Source organism: Pithys albifrons, chromosome 10 (genome assembly GCF_047495875.1).
Source record: "Pithys albifrons albifrons isolate INPA30051 chromosome 10, PitAlb_v1, whole genome shotgun sequence".
Classification (NCBI taxonomy): Eukaryota; Metazoa; Chordata; class Aves; order Passeriformes; family Thamnophilidae; genus Pithys; species Pithys albifrons.
Window position 1 is genome coordinate 24,180,811 of NC_092467.1, and position 24,142 is coordinate 24,204,952.

General features: G+C 38.0%; 1 protein-coding gene across 2 annotated transcripts in view; it reads left to right on the forward strand.

Annotated features, from left to right (window-relative positions):
* MAST2 (microtubule associated serine/threonine kinase 2) overlaps positions 1–24,142 on the forward strand; it is a 186,784-nt gene that overhangs the window by 22,161 nt on the left and 140,481 nt on the right. For both annotated transcript variants that reach the window (XM_071565756.1, XM_071565757.1), the window contains exon 3: positions 391–533. In XM_071565756.1, coding sequence (XP_071421857.1) covers positions 391–533 — 143 coding nt within the window. The remainder of the gene's footprint in view (positions 1–390; positions 534–24,142) is intronic.

The window sequence follows — 24,142 nt, forward strand, 5'->3', positions numbered from 1 at the left end:
TATTTTAGAATTAGGAATGCATTTTCATAAGAATTTTTAAAATGATACTAAAGAGATTTTACCTCTGTGTAAGGCAGGAAATATTGTTTCCTTTTTTAAGCCGTGTAAAATATGGAAAGGTATAAAGCAGTAGAAGTCTGCTTTTACAAGGTTTTTGGATTTTCCCATTATCTCATGATGTAAAGTAGATCTTTTGGAAATCATTAGTTGTCAAACATAAGGAATTTACTAGTAGGGTGTTCTTACAAGTTCTAACCCACCAAAATCTTGATATTGGTTTTGTTGTTAAATGCTTTTCCTTCACATGCAGTATTTGTTCTTAGCTTTGTACTTGAAACTTGCAAACTTGTTTAAAAACAAGCTGATGGTATTTTGATTTTATTTTGAAAGGAAAACAGCTACTTCCCTTATCCAATAGTGTCCACAGTGGAGTGGGACAGCCGATATGGCAACCTCCTGGAGATACCTCAAACCTGGTCCGCATGAGAAATCAGTCTCTGGGACAATCTGCTCCTTCACTTACTGCTGGTTTGGTGAGTCAGTCTGGGAACACTCGTGGTGATTTTGTGCTGTGCAAAGTAATGTGATCCTATGCTTTCTTTGTTTTCCTTGCTCATGCTTATTGAATGCAGCATTTTGTTCCTGTGGGACATTCTATGAAAGAGGGTGAATTAGTGTGAGAATATGTTCATTCCGCTTTTGACAGAAAGCAGGAAAACATGTGTGTGTGAAGAATGATTTCTTCTTGGGGACTCTTTTCAATGCTACTTAAGCTGCCTGATACTTGAAGGAAACATCACTGGAAGTTTAGGGAGACAGGAGCATGAGAACCCAGCTGTTTAAAACAAGTTCAGTTGTAAAGCAGCTTTCTGACTTGCCTGTTTCCCTAGGGAACAGCAAGGGGGATGAATCTGAAAGGGATAACTGTCCCAAGGAATTGAAGATCTAGAAACGACATCTGCTCTTCTACATGGTTTCAGTGAAAAGGTTTTGTTGAAGTGAATGTGTTTTTGAAAAATATTGCATCTGTTAAATTAGAATTTTCTAAGAAGATAGTATCCTGTGTGGGGAGACACACACTCAGATGACTACAGTCAAGCCTGAATTGCACACCGAAAGGAACATACATTTTGTTTGCATACGTTCCTCATTATCTCTAAATATCTAAAATAACTGAAGTGTGAGAAGAAAAATAGAAGAGTAGGAAAAGACAGTTGTGAGCTGACAGAAATTGCTGGTAAAGAGTAGATTAAAAGCAAAGGTAAAATCTTTTTGTCAAACTTTTAGAGAGTTGCTCGAGGAATAAGTTTTACTCAAATGAGGAAATTCTGGTGTGTGCTACTTATAGAGCTACAAGTAAATGGATAAATTTATATTACATTGTAAGACTGTTTAGAAGCAATGACCCCTTAAGTAAAAAGGTGTACCTTGGATATAACCTATAGAATTTTTCTGGGGGACCCTAGAGAGTTTGACACCACCAGGCTATGAAAGGAAGCTTAGATCTTTAAAGTTCAAAAAACCACGTGTTTGCATTACAACTAATTTTGATTTCTCAATGAAGTACTTGTAGTTGTGGCATTTCGGACACGTTACTTTATTGAAATTCTTATGATTTTATTTAATGTTATTGTGCCTTACTTGATGCCTGCTCTGCATTTGCCTTAAATTTATGTTCTTATCAGTGGTTCTAAATTCAGTTGTATCAACAAAAAGAGAAAATGCCCTCATGAACTTGGCATATAATTATTTATCTGATGGAGATTAAAAGAAGGAGTGTGTTAAAATACAAGCCTCTTCTCTAGAGGTAGGCAAATGCCTTGAAGCTTCATGGCTTAAGTTAATGAAAGTAACTGTGCTTTGAAACAAAGCATTAATTCTCAGATATTTAATTGGGCGTGCCAGGTTGTTGCTTAACAGCTGTTTGCTGCTCAGCAAGCTGCAGATGTTTGCATGTTACAATTCTGCATATTACTAATATGATGTGCTTTCAGTTTGTCATGGCAGTGCTTGTGCTGCCTATCAAATGTTTGAATATGAAACACAATACCAATAAGTTATTTTAAAACAACAAAACAGAGTTTTAGATAAGTAAAGCAGAGAAATTAATTGATAAATCTTGTCCCTCTGTGATGATGTTTAGGTGCTGAACTGTCCAGTCACTGTACTATCTCTGTATATTCTATGGTGGACTGTATGTTCATTAAAATTGCAGTTAATTAAGCCCAGAAATGAAAAATTTTTCTACAAAGTGGGCTTCAAAAGCAATGACTAAAGAGCTGGTCACAAGATGAACACCTAATTAAATGCAGTAAGTCCTGGGATTTTGGAGCTAGTTACACATTTGCAGCTGTTTTAATATGCTTGTGGTATTGAAATACATTTCACAAATTAGAATAGCAAAAGGTCTCTTGCCAGGATAATTAATCTTCTTTGAAGAACAGCTCTATTAAGAGATGAGTAGGTTCAGTAATACAGAGTGTCATTTTAATATGCCAGCCTTGACTGCTAGAGAATTTAATTCTTTTATTATTTGTTATAATACAGTAGTTGAATAGCTAGAGAGAAGTGGAGTGTGGTATGGGAAAACCAGAATCCTCAAAGCTCTGTAGCTTGTTTCCATCTTTATGGCACTGCAAGTATCAGTGGATTTCCTTTGCTAAATTGCTTTGCTGGCATTAAGTACTGTGGTTTTTTATTTTCTAAGCTCTACTCATCCTGCAGATTGTTTACTGTGCTTAAATTGCATTATTTTCCACTTTGAAAGTGTTTGCAAAGCAAAAAGGTAAGTTAACAATAGCAAATCTTCAGAATTAGTTTGCAACTTCTGAAACAAGACTGATTTCCGGGCTGCTTATCAACAACAACTCCAGAACTGGAAATACATCAAATTCTATCTTGCTAAACTGTATAAACACAGTTTATTGTTGGGTAGAATCTTTCAGTTCGTACCTGTGTGGTAGTGTGGATTAACATGTCTGCACAGCAGCTGCTGTGAGATCCTTGACTTGAGAAGGAAGCCAGGGCAGAGCGAATGTTGTCTTTGTGGAAGGAGAGGTGTTGATCTCCTCTGTGCGCCTTCTAAATATATGTGAGGATTTCAGAGCATGACCTTCAGCTCATCATCTACCCTTAAGATGAATGGCTCTGATCCAAGGAGATTGAATTCTGGTGGGGAGTGTCCTATTTAAGACTTTTAAATCCCTAAGATAGTGGAGGAAGTAATCAGAGAAAAAGACATAAAGCATCACGGTGGGCACCTCAGTGGTGTTTCCTGCTCTCAAGACCCAAATGTAGTAAAAAAATGTGGGTGAAGGGAATGTATGTAGAGTTTCTGTTTAAGAAATAGAAGGGTAATTTTGTGGAAAATCTTTTGTGGCTTAGTTTGGGGGTTTGTACATATGAAATCTTACCCTGTTCTGAAAAGAGTTAGAACATGCACTGTGTTTTGAAGGGAGCTGATGTGAAAGATCAGGAATATGGATGCATTGTCTTATGAAAAAGGCACAAAGAGCATTAGGGTTTGTAAACTTTAAAAACAAAGAGAAGGTTGTGATTGTTGTGGAGGATGTAGATGGGGAGTGTCTTTCTTGAAACTATTCATTTTGGCAAAACTCTGCAAATGAAATTGATTTCCAGAAGTGATGCTGTGAGCTGTTAGTTATTCCAGAGCTGGAGTATTTATGGGTGGGCAAGGGATGATTTTTCCTTCATGTTTATTAAGGACAAGTAGCTCAACCAGAGCACTTTACTAGTGCTGAATATGTATCTACATTTGTGGATAGAGATGAGAGGTTTTGGTTTTCTTTGTTCGTGTGTGTCCCACCACCTGGGCCCTCACAGAGAGCATTTCAAGCAATGTCTTCAGGGTTTTGTGAAAGAAACATCTGACAGTGTGCAACCCATTAATTAGGACTGTACCTTACATGCATTGCTCACCATCTAATGCCTGGAAAAGCTTGAGATGTTCCAGGAATAAGAAGCCATGCATCTTCCTTCTGCCAACTGTGGCGATAGGATAACATTTGAAGAAGCCTGTCAGTGGAAACTTAGATATGTTTGTGAAAGTGATTTTGAAACCTTTTTTAAAAAATCCTCACGAGCTTCAGTTTTTTGAAGTGCTCCCCATACTGACCTGAAACTTGTGGTACTCCCTGAACTGAAAAACTGAACGTAATTTTTGAAAATGAGGTTGAGGATTCCATCTGGGTGGTTGCAGTTCTCTTTAGTGTAAACTTTCTTCCTTATATTCTGTACCACATGAGATGTGGGCACAGCCATTTCTTCATCTTCAGAGATGAAGGCTGCTGACTAAGCAGTTGGTGCTCCATTAATCCTCTGATGTCAGACTTGCAAGATTTCCTTGTACAGTCAGTCTCATCTCAGAGAATAATTTCAAATGACTTAAGGTTTTACATTTGCTTTCTAAGGTAACAGTTTAAACAAAATGAAACAATTGCATATTCACTCTGGTTGTGCAGAGTGCCAGATGGTTCTCTGGTCTTGTTCTAGAAGAAATGGTTAAAAACTGAAGCCTCTTAGATTTTGAATAATGATCTGGAAGGTTGAAAGGCTCTCATGTGAAGATTTGACATTTCTAACAAGCTGGAGAACTTCCTATGTTGAATAACACTGAGCCAGTTACGCTGCCCGTTCAGTTCAACTGATTTATTGTGCACATTTAGTTCCCCAGAGCTGTGTGGATGAGGCAATACCGAGTGGAATGGGGAGAATGGGTCGTCCTTGTGATGTTGGGTCCTTGGCTTGGCAAGGAACCTGGTAGCTTTGACAGACATCACACAGTGGCAATTTACCTTTGATGTCCAAATTGGGATATGCTTTTTATATGAAAGAGATAATATTGACTATTTATTTTTCCAAACTTTTCCCCCTTTGCTTTTAAAATTTCATATTAGATATATTAGGAATAGAATTCCCCTAATACCATATTTCCCCTGTGCAGGATAGTCTTCATTAAAAAGAAAATTCGAATCTGTGTTGTTCCTGGCTGTGAGGAGGAGTGGCTAGTTGGCTACAGATTTGAGTTGGTGGGCGAGACAATGCCGGTAATTCCCTTTGAATTCACGTGGAAGTGGAATCACGTGTTTTTAATCGAGCCTGCGGATGGGTCTGTGGAGCTGGGTTGCCCTCTGCTGGTGTGCCAGTGGCTGGGGACAGGAATCATGAACTCCACGACCCAAGAGAGCTTTTTTTCAAACGTTTTTAGAGATCCTGGCAGTCGTTAGTAATTTTACAGCATGAACATGTTATTTCTGGGACTGTATCCCACAGGATTCATTTGCTAAGAATTGCCTGACTGCCTTTAGCTGGACTGTGAATTCGCTGTGTATTGTGATGCTGTACCGTGGTTTGCAGCATCATTTTCCTGGCACCAGAGAGGTGACGGTTAGGATAGTTATGAATAAAATGAAATTTATTAAAAAAACCCCAGATTATTTGGAGCCGATTCTGTAAGTGGTTTGCAATTGCCGGGTCGGAAGCTGTGCTGTGTTTCCGCCTCTGGCCTGGCGGTGGCGCTGCAGCCCCGGCGGTGCCCGCTCGGAACGGCACCGGCTCCGGGGCCACCCGGGCTGCGGCCAAGGCTGTTCTGTAGCCACGGGAGACCCCGAGTCTCTGCTGTGCGTCAGTTCAGCACGGGATTAATAATTCAAAAGGTTGCTGAAGTGCAGTGGAACTGGAAGTTCCAGCTTTATGCTCTGATTCAAACCCCCTCCTTTTTATAAAAGCAAATTCTGTGTCTCCTGCTTGGTCCCCAGTGCTTTAATTGATTTACTGTCTCTTACTTAGGATCTCTGCTTTGCTCAGACACCTGAGCAGGGCTGAGGTCTTGGAAGGAATAGAGTTTGTAGGGACCAGCAGGTACCAGGTATGTGACTTGCAAATTAAATATTCATTTACAAGCCACAATATCTGTTCTTCCACCACACTCTCCACCTCCCTCTCTATATGTGTGCTGGCAGTGAGGTGAGCACACAGAGCTTCGATTTCTACCTCCTCACGAAAGAATTAGATGTAATCTCTGTCTTTTTATCGAAAAATACAATACTAGTTGGGGGACAAATCATTAATGCCAGTTGTGCATAGCACTACCTCCTGCTGGTTGCCTGGATACTTACTGTGGAAGCAGACATTTGAATCTGATGGGAAAACTTGGTTTACATTTGTGCCTTCTGAAACCAAAAGCTGCTTTTTTCTCAAAATGTTTTGTCATAGATAACATTACTTTTAGTTTGCATTTTAAGTAGTAGCATGTTGACTGTTCAAATGTTGCTCAATACAGCTGAAAATATTTTTGTTTAAGAATAATGATAGAAGTTATAATTGATAAAGGCCATCAATTGTTTCAGAAAGTAAAAAACTTTCAGTACTTGATTATACAATTAGGATTTCATACTTTTATATTGTTAGAAGGCAGCAGGAACTATGGCTGCATGAATGAATGGATTTTATTACTGTATGAAAGCATGGAAATTGCATTTTAAATTATCAGTTGTAATTGTAATAACCTGAGATGGGAAGTAAGTGGATTTCCAAGGTAAGACCCTGTGTGAAGTCTAAGTTTATGCATACTAATTAGATATTTGCATTTACTTATGCTGCAGAGTCTATTGGTGAATCTTTCAGAGCATGAGTATATTATCAATTTTGGAATTTGGACAGGGCTTGATGAAGAAATAGGGAACAAGTTCTAATCACTGGGCAGTGTTTAGAGTGCTTACAGGGGCTTCCTTTGTCAGAGCTTTTAAGGTGTCTCTGGTAGGAAAACACAAATACATGTGCTACAATCATGTGTTTCCATGATAGACTCAGGACAGATGCTTCACAAGGGCATCCAAAACTGATAGTCTGAATTGGTTTTTCACTAGGAAACTTCATTGTGAATAATTCATGTAAAGAACAAGAAATAATTGTGATAAATTCTGTGCTAAAGTTATATTCACTATATAATGCATATTACTTAAACATAGTCAGCATCTTGCTCTGAAGAAACTTCAGCATATTCCTTAAACACAGTCAGCATCTTTTTACTCACTTCAGTTAAGTGAATTCCATTTTGGAGTGGACTCATTGGCTTAAAGGAGATTTTCATATTTGAAAGAAAATTTGAACACCCTTCTGTGTAACCTGAGGCTTGTCATTGTAGGAAATATGAATTCATAAAGCCTTGTGATAATTGCTAGGGACTAGACTGTCAGTTTGAATGATTGCAGTTCTCATTATCTTCAGATGCTTCATGTTATTTTTTTTTGTCTGTGAATATGTTGAATTGATTTTTGGCACATGCAGTCAGTTCTCTTCCTGTCAGCAGCACTATTGTAGGTGTAAAGTTAGAAATTGCTTCAGTGTGCATGGAAAATTAGTTTTTTTGCTTGGAAAGCTGCAGGGAACTTAAAATATAGTTATTCAGACTGTCTTGCACACACATTGTTGCTGAGTGAGGCTTTGTTTCATGGGTGTTCTGTGGTTCTTAATGATCTGTATATAAAAACATACTGATTTAGACAATAAAAGTTTTGGGTTTTAATTTAAAGCAGTTGAAAATGGACTGTTTTATTTTGGTGATTTTTGTCAGATATTTCCGTAGAAAGGCATTGGGAGATGTCTGTATTTAGTATTTTAGTATGACTGCCTTCTGTGTCTGGTAATACTTCTAGAAAATGTTTCCTAGGATGTGATAATAGAAGGATTGGTCTTAAAACATGAAATAATTTGTTGCCTAAGTTTCAGACTGCTTTCTTCCAGAAATGCAAACTGTTTTGAGCTTAGGACATCTATGATAATCCCCCATAGCATTTTGACTAAACAAAAGCCTTGGAGGTGCTCTGTAAATTAGTAATCCTCTGTATATGGCTTCTGTTTTTTGCTTGGTATGTTTTCCTGTACTGGGTCATTTTGGTTTCTCCATGGCATGCAATGTGTTTTTCCACCCAACCAGTTCCAGCCCCAGAGACAAAGTGATGCTCATTTCCCCACTTGGAGGACAGTGGGAATACATTGGTTTATGTGCATCACCTCTGAAGAGCTGCAGCTCAGAATCTTTCCTAAGAGTTAATCTAAAATCCTTATTACTTTGAGGTTACTAGAGGGGGAGAGGTGAAACCTCTTGGCAGAGATAAGGGAAGCCTTGTAATTGAAACACAGTACTAAAGCCTGAAACTTATGCAACAGTCCTGATATCTGAACTTTGATAAACTAAGATACAGAGAGATTAAGTCCCTTGGTCATCAGTAGAACCAAAAGTAAAGCACAATGCACAGATTTTCTGTAAAAGCTTAGTTTACTAATGTTTGGCAAATGGTTGGAGCTCAAATGGATGGTGCCGTGGAATAACTTGCTGTTGCAGTTGCTGTTTATAGTGTGCTGGTATAATTTTCTTATTTCTGATTGTATTCAAGATATTTAGATTTTCAAGTCAATTTTCAAAAACCTGGGCATACTGTGATCTCTTACCCAGCTTGGCTGTGTTTTATTGCTAACCCAAGCATTTCTGCATTAATTACAATTTTCGAAATCTTCCCTGGTGGGAGCTGCAGACTCTTTGTGCTGTGAGAACATGAGGTATGAAGTCAGAATAAACATTACTTTAGCAAGATTAATTTAGAGTCAATATCTGTTCTCTTTGTGAACAGAAACTGGGATAAATAATGGCCAGGTGTTTTACTTTTTCAAATCATGTGTTGTAAGAATAGATGGGGAGAATTCCTGTATTGTAGCATTTTTGATTGATCAGAAGTTTTTTTACTGAAAGTGCTCACGGCCACCTAAGTACATCTAATGCACAGTTTGCTGAGAGGGGGCTGCATGTTTTCAAAATAAACCAGCTTACCTGAGCTGCTTTATTAGCAAATAGTGTGGAACAATGGAGGGGGTTTTGCTTTTGCTATTTATTGCAATGGCCAAGTTTCCATTAAAAAAAAAAAGATTCTGTGTTCATCATGAATATAAAACACTGTCATGTTGAGACTATAGTGTGAGTATGCAAAAATATGTGTCAGTATGAACTCTGTTATTGGCAAGGAGGAATGTTTATAACAGAGGATTGAAAGATGTGCAGGGTTTCAGATCTGTCATAAAAGGATGTGAAATGTAATTAACCTAAAATAACCTTTAAAATATTTTTTGAGCCTGATAAATTAAATGAACTGTTGAGATAACTTAATAAAAGACTTTAATTTTATACCTTAAATAATATCCTATTAAAATCCTCAAGATTTTGCTTTGTGATGGAATCCACCGAGATTTACATTTTCACAATGACCTCATGATAGAGTAACATTCTTAATATATTTGGTGCTTATTTGAGGGGTAAGGTCTAGGTTAATGGTGACATTTATTCTTTAAGTGCTTGAAGTCACAAAGCCCTAATTGAAGATAGGAATGTTCAAACCTCATTATTTTAATGTGGTCATACAGCATAGTGACACTAAAAGTAGTTATATGATAAACTCCTATGGCAGGGTTCATAATTTGTCCATGAAAACAAATTATTATGTGAAACTTTGAATTAAAATTCTCTGCTTTGGAGTTTAAATAAAACATGAAACTTCAGGTCTAACACGGTTTCTGTACTTGTCCTCACTCAAAATTAGCAATAAGTATTTGCATACCTTTAACACAGAGAATACTGCTGTGAACTGTTTACAAAAAGTTACAATGGATGCACAAAGTCTCTCACACAAACCCATCTTATTGGATACTGTGACCTGTGTTTCTGCAGTGAAGGCTGCAGAGGTACTTTTGGCAAATATACATCTCTAATTTTCTAAATATTGGTAATTGAACTAATTTAATGGATGAGCTGTTGTGAATGAAAATACTTGCAGTGCTTATCACAGTGTCAAGGATCCAAGGGCTGAAGACAAAGGTTGGAGTGTTCATTACTGCTTGCATTTCAGCAGTTGCTGCTAACCTTGGTTGTTTGTTTCAGATTTGCACCCTGTGCTGTCTCTAACATGAGCTGGAATCCCTTTTAGTACCCCTCCTGTCTGTTCGAGGTTCCTAAGCTGTCCTTTCCCTCCTGTGTTTTCACAGAAGTGTTTATTTTTCTCCATGTCTTCCCCTACCCCTAGGAAAACACCTCACCATTTTATTACTTGATGATAGCCAGAAAATTCTGGCTAACTGTGCACAAAGTAGCCTGTTTTCACAAGGGTACTCCTACTGTGACCTCCTTAATCCTTCTCCACTGCCAGTCCTTGGGGCTATGGACTACTGGTCTGGGAATCTTAGTGTGAAAGATCCCTTGCAGTTTTACTGCTGCCCAAAATTTGCACATCTCTTACTGTACAGTTACTAGTTCTGGGACTACCTTTATTTCTTCAGTTTCTTGTTGCTAAATGAATGGTGTTCTGGATCATGGGCTTTTGATCCACAATCTCTTTGACTCTGCTTAAATGACAGATATGGAATGTAAAAAGTCAAATTTGTGGGTATTATTAAATGTATCAATAACTATTAGTTTCATTTTAGGTACGTTTTGCCCTAAAGTTCACATTTCAAATGCTGTCTTTCAAAACAAAGTACAAATGTAGAGTGTTATAAGTTTAAAATGCACGCATTTCTTATTGAAGTTGATTCTTAAATCTTAGAACAAAGATAGCTAATTAGATAGAGAAATTTGGCAAGATAAACTGATGAGGTCTTTGAAAGAAAAGAGGAACAACGTGTTCTGTCACGAACATGCAGAACTATCTCAGTTGGGAGGAAAAATACTTTGTCAGCATTGTCAAACTATATTGATCAGGCATCAACATCAATCCTGATTAAATAGGCAGCTGTTTAAAGTGGTATATTTGACAATGACATCTTTTATTTTCTATATGATTACTTGCCTGCTGACATGTTTACTTTCTTGATATAATTTACATATTGTGTTTAAAATGTTGCTGACTGAGAAACAGTTGAATTATATGAGACAGAGTAGAAAGAAAATCAGACTTTCTGATGGCTGGTATGAACATGTGTGAATATCAGTAACATCTACAAACAAACCAGCTGATTTATGTGCCAACGTAATTCCAAGGGAGCACTCTAATAAATTGAATGGCTTGCTTATCTTCTTACTTTTTATGATAAAAGTTTTTTAGAAATCAGTTTACTATATACATGTGTGTGTCTATGTATATAGATTTAAAAAATGGCAACAAGTCTCTGTAAAAATGAGAGGTGCTGAAGCTGTTGGGAGACCCTGTTCCTTGTGGTTTATTGTCAGACAAATCTGTGGTATCAACTTCCCTGGGAAAGTGTCAAGAATGTATTAAAACCTGTTTAATTGGAAGGGTACTTGGCAATTAAACTTGGCTCTTCAATGAACTGATAGATATCCTTTACCATTCTAATTGCTGATTTTCTCTGTTTTTCTATAAGCAAAAGGTGAACTGCTCCTCTTCCCCCTGGCTTACTATAAATTGCAATAATTTCAAAGGAAAGGTATGGTGGTGCTTGGCTTCTTCAGTGGAGTACATTAATGATGCATGGCCTTCCACCTGATATTGGATTTCTTTTTTGTCCCAAAAGCACAAGGCTTTTTTTGCCTGCATTGTATGAAATCTCCATCAGACAATAGTCATGGACAGCTGCTAGTAATTATTTGTTCCATTTTTCCTTGTATATCAGGAAACTTCCTGAGGTTCAGAAGTAGGGAACCATAATTTCTGACTCTCGACCAAGCGGTGAAAGTTTGGTTAAATTGTGTATTGTTTTATATAAAATGGGTAAAACTGATTTAACTCCATTTCACCTCAGCTACAGGATTGAGCTCATTTTTTTTGCTATAAGCTTCTGTTCTCTGTTGAATCCTTTAGCTCAGAGTAGTGGAAAGCATATAATAATGTTCACTACCCCTAAGTATAATTATTATACTATCTACTGTATGTTTTACAAATAATTACTTTAATCCCACAAAATGCTCAATTTCTGAAATTGCAGTGCTTGAGGAGTGCCTGTCTCATTGATATGCATTTCTGTGTCCCAATACTGTGTCCTCAAATAATATGGTGAAGGGTCAAGAGGCTGGGATTGTGTCTGGGCCGTGCAGCGTGTTTAAAGACCCTCCTCCCTGTTCTCCTTGAAACAGACAAAGCACCATCGAGTAGCACAGACCACCTGAGTGTTGAAGGTTGGATCTAATTAAGAAATGGGTGTGGGGCCTGTATTACCCACTGCATGACAGTGATGCTGACTGCAGTGTGCTGAGGAAGATTGGATCCTGTGGAACGAAATTTTATTGAGAGACTTCAGTTATGTGTAGACGGACACATGCCATGCTGGGACGTGATGAGAGTAGACTTTACATGTTCAGTGACTGTTTCAGAAGGCAGATCAAGCTCCAGCAAAGATCCCATGGGAGGAGAAGTAACATTGTTTGTATCCTTATCAGTGATCTGTCTGGTTGGAAGTGTAAGTCAAAAACCACCCTAAAGGCTGAAACAGAAATTGAGGTACACAGAGGTAAAAATAGTCAAAAACCTGGTAAAGTTTCTTTCAGTTTCAAAAAGAACTAATTTAGAAAGAGTAGGCTTGTTGAAGAGCAAGGAACATCAGCAAAGAGACTTGCATCTTTATAGTCTCCACAGGACCGAGCTGAGTCAGAATGACAGAATGTTCTGAGTTGGAAGGGACCCACAAGGATCAAGTCCAGCTCTTAAGTGAATGGCCCATGCAGGGATCAAACATATGACCTTGGTTAAGGATCTCTTCAAGTAGAGAAATGCAGTGTTTCCCACTCCTACCCTATTAAGAATTACAAGTGGTTAAAAGGTAAGCAGAGTGGTTAGGAACAGAATAAAAGACGTTGATTCTGCGAGTAAAAGGAGATAACGACACAGCTTGAAAATAATTCGAGGATGAAACGTGAACTACTATTTGTGGTGTGTAGCCAATTGCTTAAAACAGTTTGAGGACTGGGAAGAGGCAAATGTGGCACCAATATTTAAAAAAGGGATCCATGAGGATTCTTGTTACAGAATTGCTGATGTTCCCTTCATGCTGTAGTTGCCTGAATCCTAATTCCTATGAATGTAATTTACCAGTTGGTTGCATTAGCATGTATGTACATAGAGCAAGTCATTCAGATCCTCCTGACAGTGCTGACCTCATTGTTTTTACTGTGCTATTACAGGACATTTGTGAATAGTTGTTTTACATTTATTTGTAGGTTACTGGTTAAAATCATGGAATCTTTGAATGGTTTGGATGGGAAGGGATCTTAAAGCTCAAAGCTTCATCCAACCTGGCCTTGAGCTCTTTCAGGGATGTGGCATCTGCAGCCTCTGTGGGCAACCTATTCCAGTGCCTCACCACCCTCACAGTGAATAATTTCTTCCTTATATCTAATGTTATATGCATGGCTGTTCTGTTGACACAGAAAGGTCATAGTCACTAAAAATCCTTCCGACAGCTACTTTTAAAATTGATTGGCAAGTTCTTAACCCAGAAAGTTCTGCTTTCTTGTAGAGATACATTTTCTTTTTGAAATGTAGCTGCGGTCAAGTTAAAATCTCTAAGCACTTTTAATTTTGATGTCTATATGTTTACTTGGTCAGCAGAAGCAGTAATTTAAACACCTCAATCTCTGTCTCCCATCCAAAAGCACAGAGGAACTCTTCTCAGAAACCATAATGATTTATTTGCAATATTTCCTCCCCCCCATAAAAGTCTCAACAGCTGATGTTACTTCTTGTTTTTTGGAGAAGCTGATACAGGACTAAAATAATTATTTTCCCTGGCATTGACATAGCCTTCTCTGAAACCTCCTTGATAATCTGCTTACTTGCTTGGCTAGGTAGGAATGGACTTTGGCTTTTCCCCTGCTTCCTGTTGCAAAAGCAGCTTTGAAGGCAGTACTGAGAAGGAAAGGGAGCTGTTAGTGTGGGAAACTCTGGAGCAGAGGACAGAGAGCAAACTGCTGCAATCAACTGTTAATGCTGATGTCTGAGAACTTTGAGGTATATTTAGAATGCTGCTGTTGTTTGTTTTGTCCATTTTAGCTCACACTTAGATTTAGCTGCTTTCTACTTCAGTGACTTCAGAAGAAAACCTAAGGAGACAGGAGTTTCTTCAGCTTCATTACTTATTCTGCAAAGAGCTTCTTCCCTTGAATTCCACCGTGGCTGTACAGATTCGTGTTCTGCTATGAGATCATTCTGTCAATATAGGCTTGTTTACTTCACAACTTCAGCAATTTTGGAGGGCTCCTTTCAATATTAAAACATCCACTTTTGCATTAGCAGATCTTTTTCATCATGGACCTGTGAATTGCTACTGATGATTGTCAGTGTTTCTTCTGTGAAGACCTAATGTTCTGGTAGAATTGCATTCTCTCTTTTCTAATGTGGTTTCCTGTGTTAATTGATTTCTTGCTGGATCCTCTCACAGTCAGTCTGATACTGGCCTTCTGTAAAGCTTATTTGGTTGATGCATTTAGAAAAGTCTCTACTTCTTTCATGGAAAGAATTTTCTCTAGGTATGCTACCAAGGCTCAGAAGACCAAGAAATCTTAAGACTTTGAGTGTAATCAAACTGGCACTCATCATCATTTTCTCTCTTTCAAGATTTCTAGAACAGATCTGTAGATGAATATGTATTTTTGGCATTGGCTTTAACCAAAAATGAAAGTAATTGTATAAATCATCATGACTGCCAGAAACACTGAGTAGCAGTAGGGAATCAGTTTCTGCAATTGTTCCTTCTTTCCTGCTAACTTCCAAGCCACTAGCCAATTTCATCCAGGCTTGAAAAGAAGAAGAAATGTAAAAAATAACTATAATTGCAATATTGTAAGAATTGGAACCGAGTAGGAGACACCCCCTCACATTCTCTGGGGGACAGTCAGTTCATGGTTTATTTTGGTTTGGCAGGACTGGTTGACACTCGGATAGGACAGTGCTCCGTTAGCTGGGCGGGGGGGGGGCGTGGTGTCCCCAGATGGGTGGAAGTAAAATAGGAGAGCCAGAGTTACCCCTGTCAGGACTATGAGAGAGAGCAAGAGACTAAAAGCCAAACTCAAGTCTGCAAGAAACTGTGTGTCTTTAATTCTCATTGCTTGAGAAGCAGCTTGTTTATATTGCAGTACTGAAAGAATCTGGCATCCTTCTGTTTTCAAAAACATTGGTGTTAGTGACCTAACTCTGGGCAAGGTTGGAAGGGCAGATTTTGAAACGATGCTTGAAATGCTTCCTTGCTATCAGTTTGTCATGTTTCTTTTGCTGCTGGAGGAATGGCAGGATGTTACTCCAGCAAACTGAAGATCTTTCCATGTGGTGCCTTTGCATCTTCCTGTGGCTGTCCCAAGCTGGGACTGCACTGCAGGGTCAGCACAAGCAAGTGATGGATTTCTTCCCTGGACTGCAAATCTGACCTTCCAGAAAAGACAGAGGGGAGCCCTCACATTTCTCTTGTGCATATTGGAGCTGAGCATACTTGTGGCATCATCTGCAGTTTATTTCTTTGCTTTTTGCTACTAAAGACATTAAAAAAATTAGTATTCTACAAGCTTGAAAGACAGACTATTATCTAATTGGCTTTTGGTTAGGAGGATACTGATTTCTAGGTCAATGTAAAACAAATGAGCATTTAAATTGAAGAGGAGCAGCTGTTCCAAAGCCCCTTTCCACAGTGCCTGGTTTTGTTAAGGATAATTATGTCTAATTTTAAATTATGATAGCTTTGAGTATTGAGCTTTGCCTTGTTACATCCACTATCTCATTCTCCTTCATCAGTAAGTATGTTCCATCTTGGAGCTGAGTTTCTGATTGGATTTATTTTTCTGGGCCTTTTGAATTATGAAGAGAAATAAGTCTTTAAAGAGAGTGTGTTCAACACTTTCATGCCAATGTTACCACTCTCCCATTTTATTTTTCAAGGTCTCAAAACTGATATAGTGTGTCTGATTCCTGTGGAAGGATACTGCTGGGAAAATACATATTTATGTAAACGTGTAAGATTTTTGTTCATATTTTTAGCTTGGAAATGGAAATGTCAGACTCTAGTGCTGAAAAATCCAAGAAAGCTCTTGTCAGCCCTTGGAAAGAAACATATGCTAAAGATGTCCTGTGGATTACATACTGCTTGTTTCAATTAACACATTGATATTCTCTGTCAGTTCTAGAGACAAAAGCCCAGGTGACAATCCAAATGATGCATGAAAATCATATTTCAATTTTTTTCTGTTCAGCTCAGGTTTTATTTTTTAAACAGAGAGCAAAAGATTTGAACTGCTTTGGTCAATGTGATATTAGTAATTCAGTAGTATGTCAGAATGCTTTAAAGAGCATATATTGTGAATATATTGCTGCTGCAATGAAGTATGTTTGTTTTTAGGAAATGTTTGTTGCTGGACATGACAGTAATGTAGTGTCATGCATAAGAATTTTGTGTTTGAATTGAAATTGGAGTAAAGTGTAACTGTATCAGGAAATGTAGAATATATATATATTTGCATAATAATTTGAAATCCAAGTGGTTTTTTTACCTGCTAGTTTTATTGAAAGAGGTTGTTTTCATGTGCCTTTTAAAATACTTGAATGTCATAATTTTCCTCTGAGAAATATTCTTAGAGCCTTTAAGTCAACAATTTTACTGTCTTTTGTTTCTTCTCTTGAGTGAATGTAATTGGGTCTGTTAAACAAAACCAAGAAAAGTTTGACAAATTATTATTATGCCTCTACTTTTTTAAAATGAAAAATAGCTTTTAAAGAAAAAAACCTCACATAACAAGAATACTTATAAAAATGTGAGGGTCTGATGAAGATTCTGGGGAGAGGAAGAATTGAAAAAAATATTTATCATTCCACTGTAAATCTTTGAAATCGTGAAAGAATTTATTCTTTTATCTTTCTTACAGTTTTTGTTCTAGTTTAGTGGATAAATGTTGGGAAAAGGGATATCTATAAAAAATGGACAGCTTTTAACTTGTCCAACATTGTGAAGGGATGACAAAATTGTGAGAAATCAATAGCAAAGAGGGAGGAGAAGAATGAAAATCTGTCAGAATCCATCAGTAAAATCTGCTGTGAGATGTCTCCCTAGATATCAGTGTAGATTTAGTCAGGTATAAACAAGGAGAGTAGGGGAGAGTAAAGTCCTCTGGACTCCAAATGTTTTGGCTTATCTTCAATATTTATTTCATAGGCAGTGTTTGAATGTGTGTCATGTGGATCTTAGGCCAGCAAAACCTTATTTAAGCACTTTAATGTCAGCTAGAAATCAAGGTAAAATTCATGGTGTACTGATATGAATTGCATGTGGTAGAAACTGGAAAAATTATTCAGTGCTGTGGACTCTGTTCTGAGCAGAATAATTGATGAAAAATCACTTCTTGACTTTCATGGCATTTTTCTTCATTTTTTTTTTTCTTAATGAGTGTGTATGACAGTGTGAATTGTTATTTGTAAATGTTATGCTGGTGGAATAGAAGAGGTTCCATGTTCTGTGAAGCATCAAGTGTTTGTTCTGAAGAAGTGACTGTCCAAAATGACAAATATTCTACAGATACAAGTGAGAGGAAGATACAGTGAAATACAGCTTGGTAGAGTTTCACACCTTTGCAACTTGTCCTCAAAACTTGTTAACTGTGCAAAGGAAGTGCTGTGTCTATATAAAAATTGTCTAGCTTGTACTTCAAAGTCAAAAGTGACTTTATTGGTGAAGAATCAAGAGCAGAAAAGTTTGGCAAGAGTTACAGGAAAGGGAAGTGTGTATATGCAACGCACTGCTCCGTGGTGAGGCTGCAGGAAGAGTGCTGCTAGCCAAGAGTGTGGACAGTGGAGGAAATGTTTTGCAAATAGTCAAATTTTGGGGGTATTTCTTAGAATGTGCTTGCATTAGATATGAGATCCATCTCTAATTTGTAGCCTTTATCAAACCAGTAAGAGAATCCTAAGATTTTGGTAGTGTCATCAAAATATTTAGGAAACAGAAATTATATTTTCTTCAGGTTTAAATTTACAGCAAAGCTTGTAAGAGGCTTTTCTGCCCATCAAAAGAAATGTTTCTTTTAAGAATGGTATTGTATTTGAAATGTAGCAACAAAGAAGCTGGTTTCTATTGTGTTCCAATGGCAGTTCAGCTCTAGAACTCTATGAATGTTTGTGTAGTGAATTCAACATTTTCTGTAAATATTAAAGTTGAATTGGAGATTCCTTTCTGAAGGTGTCAGCTTTCTGAGGGGCTTGAGCCAAGGAACGTGTTCCTGCCTGGAAGCTGGGCTGGTGTCTCTTCCGAATACCTTCTGTGGTACAGCGTGAAAACAGTCGGTCTGTAGATGAATGAACTCTTCCCTCCACCCTTGCTGGCAGCAAATTTACATTTGCATGGAAGATGAGTGGGAGTGCCGCCTTTCATAAGGCATTGAATGTGGGGGATGGGGCAGTCTGGCCCAGGAACCTAAACCTAACAAACTGGAAACAGAAAATGCATTGTGAAAGCCTGAGGATCGTGTAAACCTTGAGTATTTTAGACATTTTTTCAGCATTTTTTCTTTCTGGGACCAAGCCTCCTAAGTGGTGGTTCAGGATGAGTTCCTGCTATGGTTCATTGCTAATGCACAGCTTTGCCTCAAAGGTCTTAGTTTATCAAACTGAATCTTGTAAATAGGCAAGAAATGCAGAAGAAATTCAGACAAGCTGTCAGGCGAGTTTCCTTAGGTTGGCTGCCAAGTTGTTTTATTTATTTATTTTTTTAAAGGAAGTTACTTCCTCATCCTTCCTTGTTTCAGTAGTCTGTCAGTGTATCTCAAGGAGACACATTTTTAAATCTCCATATAAACATAGCTTGATCAAAATAAATAAAAAAACCCCAAGAACTTAAGTTTCAGATTGACAGGGAAACATTTGGCTCATTGTTTTGGCACAGACTTAGAAAATTTCCTCTGAAAGTGATCTTTTTTCCCAGCTGACAATATGTTATGGAAGGAAGTGTTATATCTTTAAGGTTTGACACAGCTTGATGTTTTGTTGCTTTTAGTTTTGACTAAATAGAATAAGAACTACAATGCATTTTGAATTACGAAAGATGTGAATTTGGAACCTCAGTATTTTAGATCAGGGAAATGGTTCAAAAAGTGCCTTGATAATAAAATATGTAATAGAAAGCAGATGACTGAAAAGCTGTTGGGTTTTTAGCCTGATTTTTACATGGCAGTACTCTTTGTATGGCAAAGCATGAATGGGTTTCTTTACAGGGTCATCCAGTTGTGTAGTGTTGATGTCCTTCACAGCACATGTTCAGTGATGTAGTCCCAGTTGTGTGAGAGACTTACTGGTGTTTTTGTAGTTTAATATGGAATATCAAAAGTTTCTGAGTGGTCAGTGTGAGTGGACTTAGACCCCCAGTGTTATGAGTTTAAGCTATGCAGTTGTTGGATTCACTTAAGCTCTGCTGGAGGGGATACACATTTATTACCCACAGTGTGATGATTTGATTGCTAAGATAACCTTTACTGGTTTTGCTTCTATGGTGATGGTAAGTTTCCATTCTGATGCAACAGTATAAACCACAAAAGATGGCAGGATGCAGTGCCAAAAACCTGAAAGGACTAGGAAATCATAGCAAAATGAATTTCTCCCTTCGTATTTTAGTTAATTCTTAATTTTTTTCATGACTGTTGAGTGATTTCTGAAATACACCTCAAATTTCAATTAGAATTTAAGATGCATAGAAGGTATTTTGTATTCAGCATAGATAGTACAAAAAGCAAACTGAACGCAGCTCAGAGATGAGACATGTGATTCCACACAGATATGTCTTTGTGCATATGTAAATGCACTCTCTAATATAGTAGATTTAGACTCCTTTCTTATTTATCCCACTTTGCAGTTGCTTTGGTGAGTAGGAAATGTGAGTAATAGCATAATAGCTTATTCACAATTTCTCAATTATATTTTAGTAAAACGTATTGAATGCAGGAACAATTGCCCGACTTCACAGAGACTTCCTGTGGTCATTGCTCTCCTAACTGTGAAATTGGTCCGCCCTTGGTCATCTTCCACTGATGCTATTTGAAAACCTGTGGGCTACAGAACAACTGAAAGGCTTGTTGTTTTGGGTATGCTGAAGTTAATGGATGGAAAACTCCAGTCATCTTCAGACTGGAAATGTTCTAACCTCTCAGGAGGTTACAAGACAGACAAGTAATAGATTTTGGTAGCAGGCAGTGGAATGAGGTCTGAATCAGCACGAACAAGAAGAGATTTCTTCTTATAAAAAGAAATGAAATGCTGACTGCAATCTAAGTACAGACCCCTCCTAGAGTTTTGCTCTGAGAGGGAGGGTTTGTTGCTCTCTAGTGTGTAGGGACTAAAATTCCAGGTCCTCTTAATATTCTTCAGTGTCTTGTCATACTTGTGGTCTTTCCTATGATAATTAAAGGAGGTTGAGTTCCTGAAGTCGTTTAACCCCAGTGTTTTTCTACCCTGAAAACATTTATTTTTGATCTCTCATTTTATCAAATTTCATCTTGTAAGATAGGTGACAGACATGATTTTCCAATGATGTCATCAATGTCATGTCCAGAGACAATGCCACTCATTTATGACACATAATTTCTTTTGGTCTATTACTTGAACTCTCATAGGTACTCACTATTTTTAGAATTGTTTTTCAGTTTACAAATTCACTGTTATACCTTGTTCCTTTTTGGAGTTGATGCCTTTTTGGGATGCAAGACACTGTAGTCTTCAACAAACACTACCTTTTGTAATTTCTACTTAGATAAAAACATAGAATGGTTACACTGCCTGAGCCCAGCAGCTTATCTCTGATAACAGCTGATAGCAGGTGTGGAAGGCAGAGTCTTTTCCCAGAACACTTGCAGCTGTTTGTGAATCTGGGTCTTCCTCAGTGTATTTTCTTCTTTTAAGAGTTCTTGGCAGGTTCTTCACTGAGTGTGTCCAAATGCTTTTAGCCATGCTCGTGATTTCCACCCCGCCAGCTTCTTACAGCAAGAAATAGCCCAATGTGACTGTTGTGTGAAGCAGTACCTCCTTTGGTTTCTTTGGAAATTGCTCTTAGCCTCATTTAATTCATCCCAGTATCGGCAAACTGATAAGCTGTCCTTCCCTACTTATCCAGCTAACCCTGGCAGGAACATACTGGAAGATCACAGCTCTTTCCATTTCCCAATGTCTTCAGATCAGGATTGAATAAATAGCTCTTTCAGAACACTGCAGCCAAACAGGGACCTGTTGGATTATGTCCAAGTGATCCAACTACTACACTACCCTTTCTCTTTCCTTGTTACTGCAGAGAAAAGCAAAATTTTCTCCAGATTTGTTAATTTAATGGAGGAAAGAAGGATTGAGTTTAGGAGCATGCTGAAGTTAGTGCTGAACCAACTTTGAATTCTTTTTTTTTCACCTCCCTTCCCATTTTTTAGGGAAGTTGAGTGCTAAGATAGGCACTGTAATTCTTAAAGGATTCAAATATTACACAACCTCTTTATTTTGTATTTTTTCTTCTGATAACCAGGTATTTTATTAGACCTCCTCTAAACACTGACTGCATCTGAAAACTGTGTGAGGAGTTTGTTTTGAATAAGTAAGGATGGCATAATCTCTTGGTAAAATGACGGATAAATTTCTAAAGGTAATATTTTGCAAGAAAAATTTTCCATGTCAGAGAGTTGCTTTTACATTCCATTTGTCCTTTGCTTTATTCGGTTTGCTGCTGAGTGTTTTCTCCCACCCTCTTACATCATGTCTTTTCTGTGGTAGATTTTGTGGAAGGAAGCAAAAGAAAGAGTGAATGAGTCTTACTAGTTAAATAGGAGAGTGTAGAAGGTGGTCACCACATTCAGGATGTTTTTGGTGGTGGTTTTTGGTCTGACACTTAAACATTGTGTGCACTGAAGAAGGTACAGAGAGAGGGAAGCTGGAGGAAAAGCCGTGCCTGCTTTTTTGCAGCAGCCCCGATTGGCCTCTCTACCCCAGAAGCTGGGTAAGTGTGGCAGGCAGCCAATTTGAAAGCATCCTGCCCAAGAAAGCTTGAAATTCAGAAAAGAACAGATGATTCTTATGGTATTTTGAGACTCATGCCAGGCTCAATCAATTACAAGTCACTTGTGCAGACATATTGAGAATTGGCAATGTCTGAATATTGCGGGAAATAATCCGAGAAGGATTAGATATATATGTGCCAATAAGAATGCTTTCAGTTACATTATGGAAATAAGTTTTGGTTATGTACTACTGTTATCTGGCTTTAACATTTTCATTTAGTGGCTGATTTAGGAAGAGGATGCAATGTGAATGGTGTTGCATAATTGTTAAGATTCCTTGATTCCTCTCTCAGAATGTGTGATTTAATGCTGGTGACCTTAGTCAGAAGAGGTAAGATCAGTGATCCGGTTAGTGCATGGACTAGTATAAATATTTCTGAAATGTATTGTAGACTAAAATCAAATGCAAAACTCATGTAATGTGTTTGCGCAGACATGCCAAAATGTTTTGTTTCTATGAGATTTTTTTTTTGAAGTAAAAATAGCATTTGTTTGACAGCAATGTCTGATAGTTGAAGTTAATCTATTTTTCTGAAGAAGCTTATTTGATGGCAAAATGCAGGAAGTTATATTGAAATCCATCGTAAATATTTTCACAGTGAAGAACTATGATCATTTTATGTTTCAATCTGCTTTTAAAAAGAACTTTATCTGTGTCTTTCTGTTGCTGTTCTCCCCTGGTGACATGTTCTCCAGTGCTCATGCAGAGTTTTGTGCATGGCTGGATGTTCACCAGCGATATTTGGAAAAGAAGATGCTGTTCCTTTAAAATCAAGTGGCTCCTGGAGTTGTTTTCGGCAGCGCAGGTTGTTATGTGGTACAGTTATACTCCATGCAAATGAGCTGCCTGCCCTCTCTGGAGCGCACAAAGACGCTGCAGACCTCATTCAGCATTCGCTTGTTTAAACGGCAGATGGAAGGAGGTGCGGCAAGATGAGGATTTATTAGCTACTCACAATAAAAGACCACACTCGCTCCACGGAGGATCAGAAAAAGCCTGGTGAATGGGATTGAGTTGTATCTGCTTTCAGCTGACTTTACAATGATGTGTTTAGCTCATGTGACTTGGTCACTTAGCATGAAGATCAGCTGAAGATTTCCGTGTAAATCTCTATTCCTGCAAGCACCACCAACCTGTGTGCTTGTATCGAGCTTTTTTGGTTTGCAGCTGTCATAGCTGTGGGAACAGGAACACTCCATCACGCTGTGGTAGGCAGCCCACGGTCTGGGCTCTTGTTGCATTTGCACACTTAAGGATGTCTGGCTGAAATCCCCTATAAACACAGCTCTCGATGAAGTTTGATTTCTTTTATATATCTCATGAAATTCTTCAGAGCCTTAAGTTAGGTTCTGTCTACATACGGTATTTATGTTTGGAAGTTATAAATAGACTCATGCTAAGCTTTTATCAGGAGATGAAATCTGTTGCTTTAGCTTTCTACTAAAAAAAATTGAAGGTCATTGCAGCAGTAGGTTGTTTATTTTATTTGTAATATTTTCATTTTTCCTTTCTAGTATAGAAAGGGCATATGTAGGACAAAGGCTTCTTGACATGCTCAGTAATTTAAATAATACTGGGATGAACATATCCAGACTTTTTTTATTGAAATGTTGTTTGGTATAGCTCAAAGCTTTATTGTTGTTTTAGTTTTCAGCATGTGCTATATGCTCATGTTTTAAAATGGGATTGGCATAATGTACCTAAAGGGGCAAAGCCTTTTTTGACCTTGCTGTAGTTGTCTGTGTGAAGGTAGCTGGAAAACAGAAACTGCAGGACAGACTGATAAAGCCTCAGCTGGGCTGTTGGTTTGTTTCATTTTTGAAATAGATGACGATGAGGGAAGGGCTTCTTCAGACAGCTCTGTCAATGATGAATAGATGAATGAATTCTTAAATGTTCAGAACTTGCAACATGTGTTCCAGACCCTGCAGCACATGAGAGTCGCAGGATCACAGCAATGAGCTGAAGAATGTGCCGTGCCTGCTGCATACGGAGGAGCTCAGCATACCTCAGAGATAGCAGAGACAAAAGAATGTGTGACAGTATCTGAAGAATCTGACAGTCGCTTTGTCTTGCAAAGGACTGGAGAAATTTTTCAAAATTTGGAAAAATAAAATTTCTGTTTT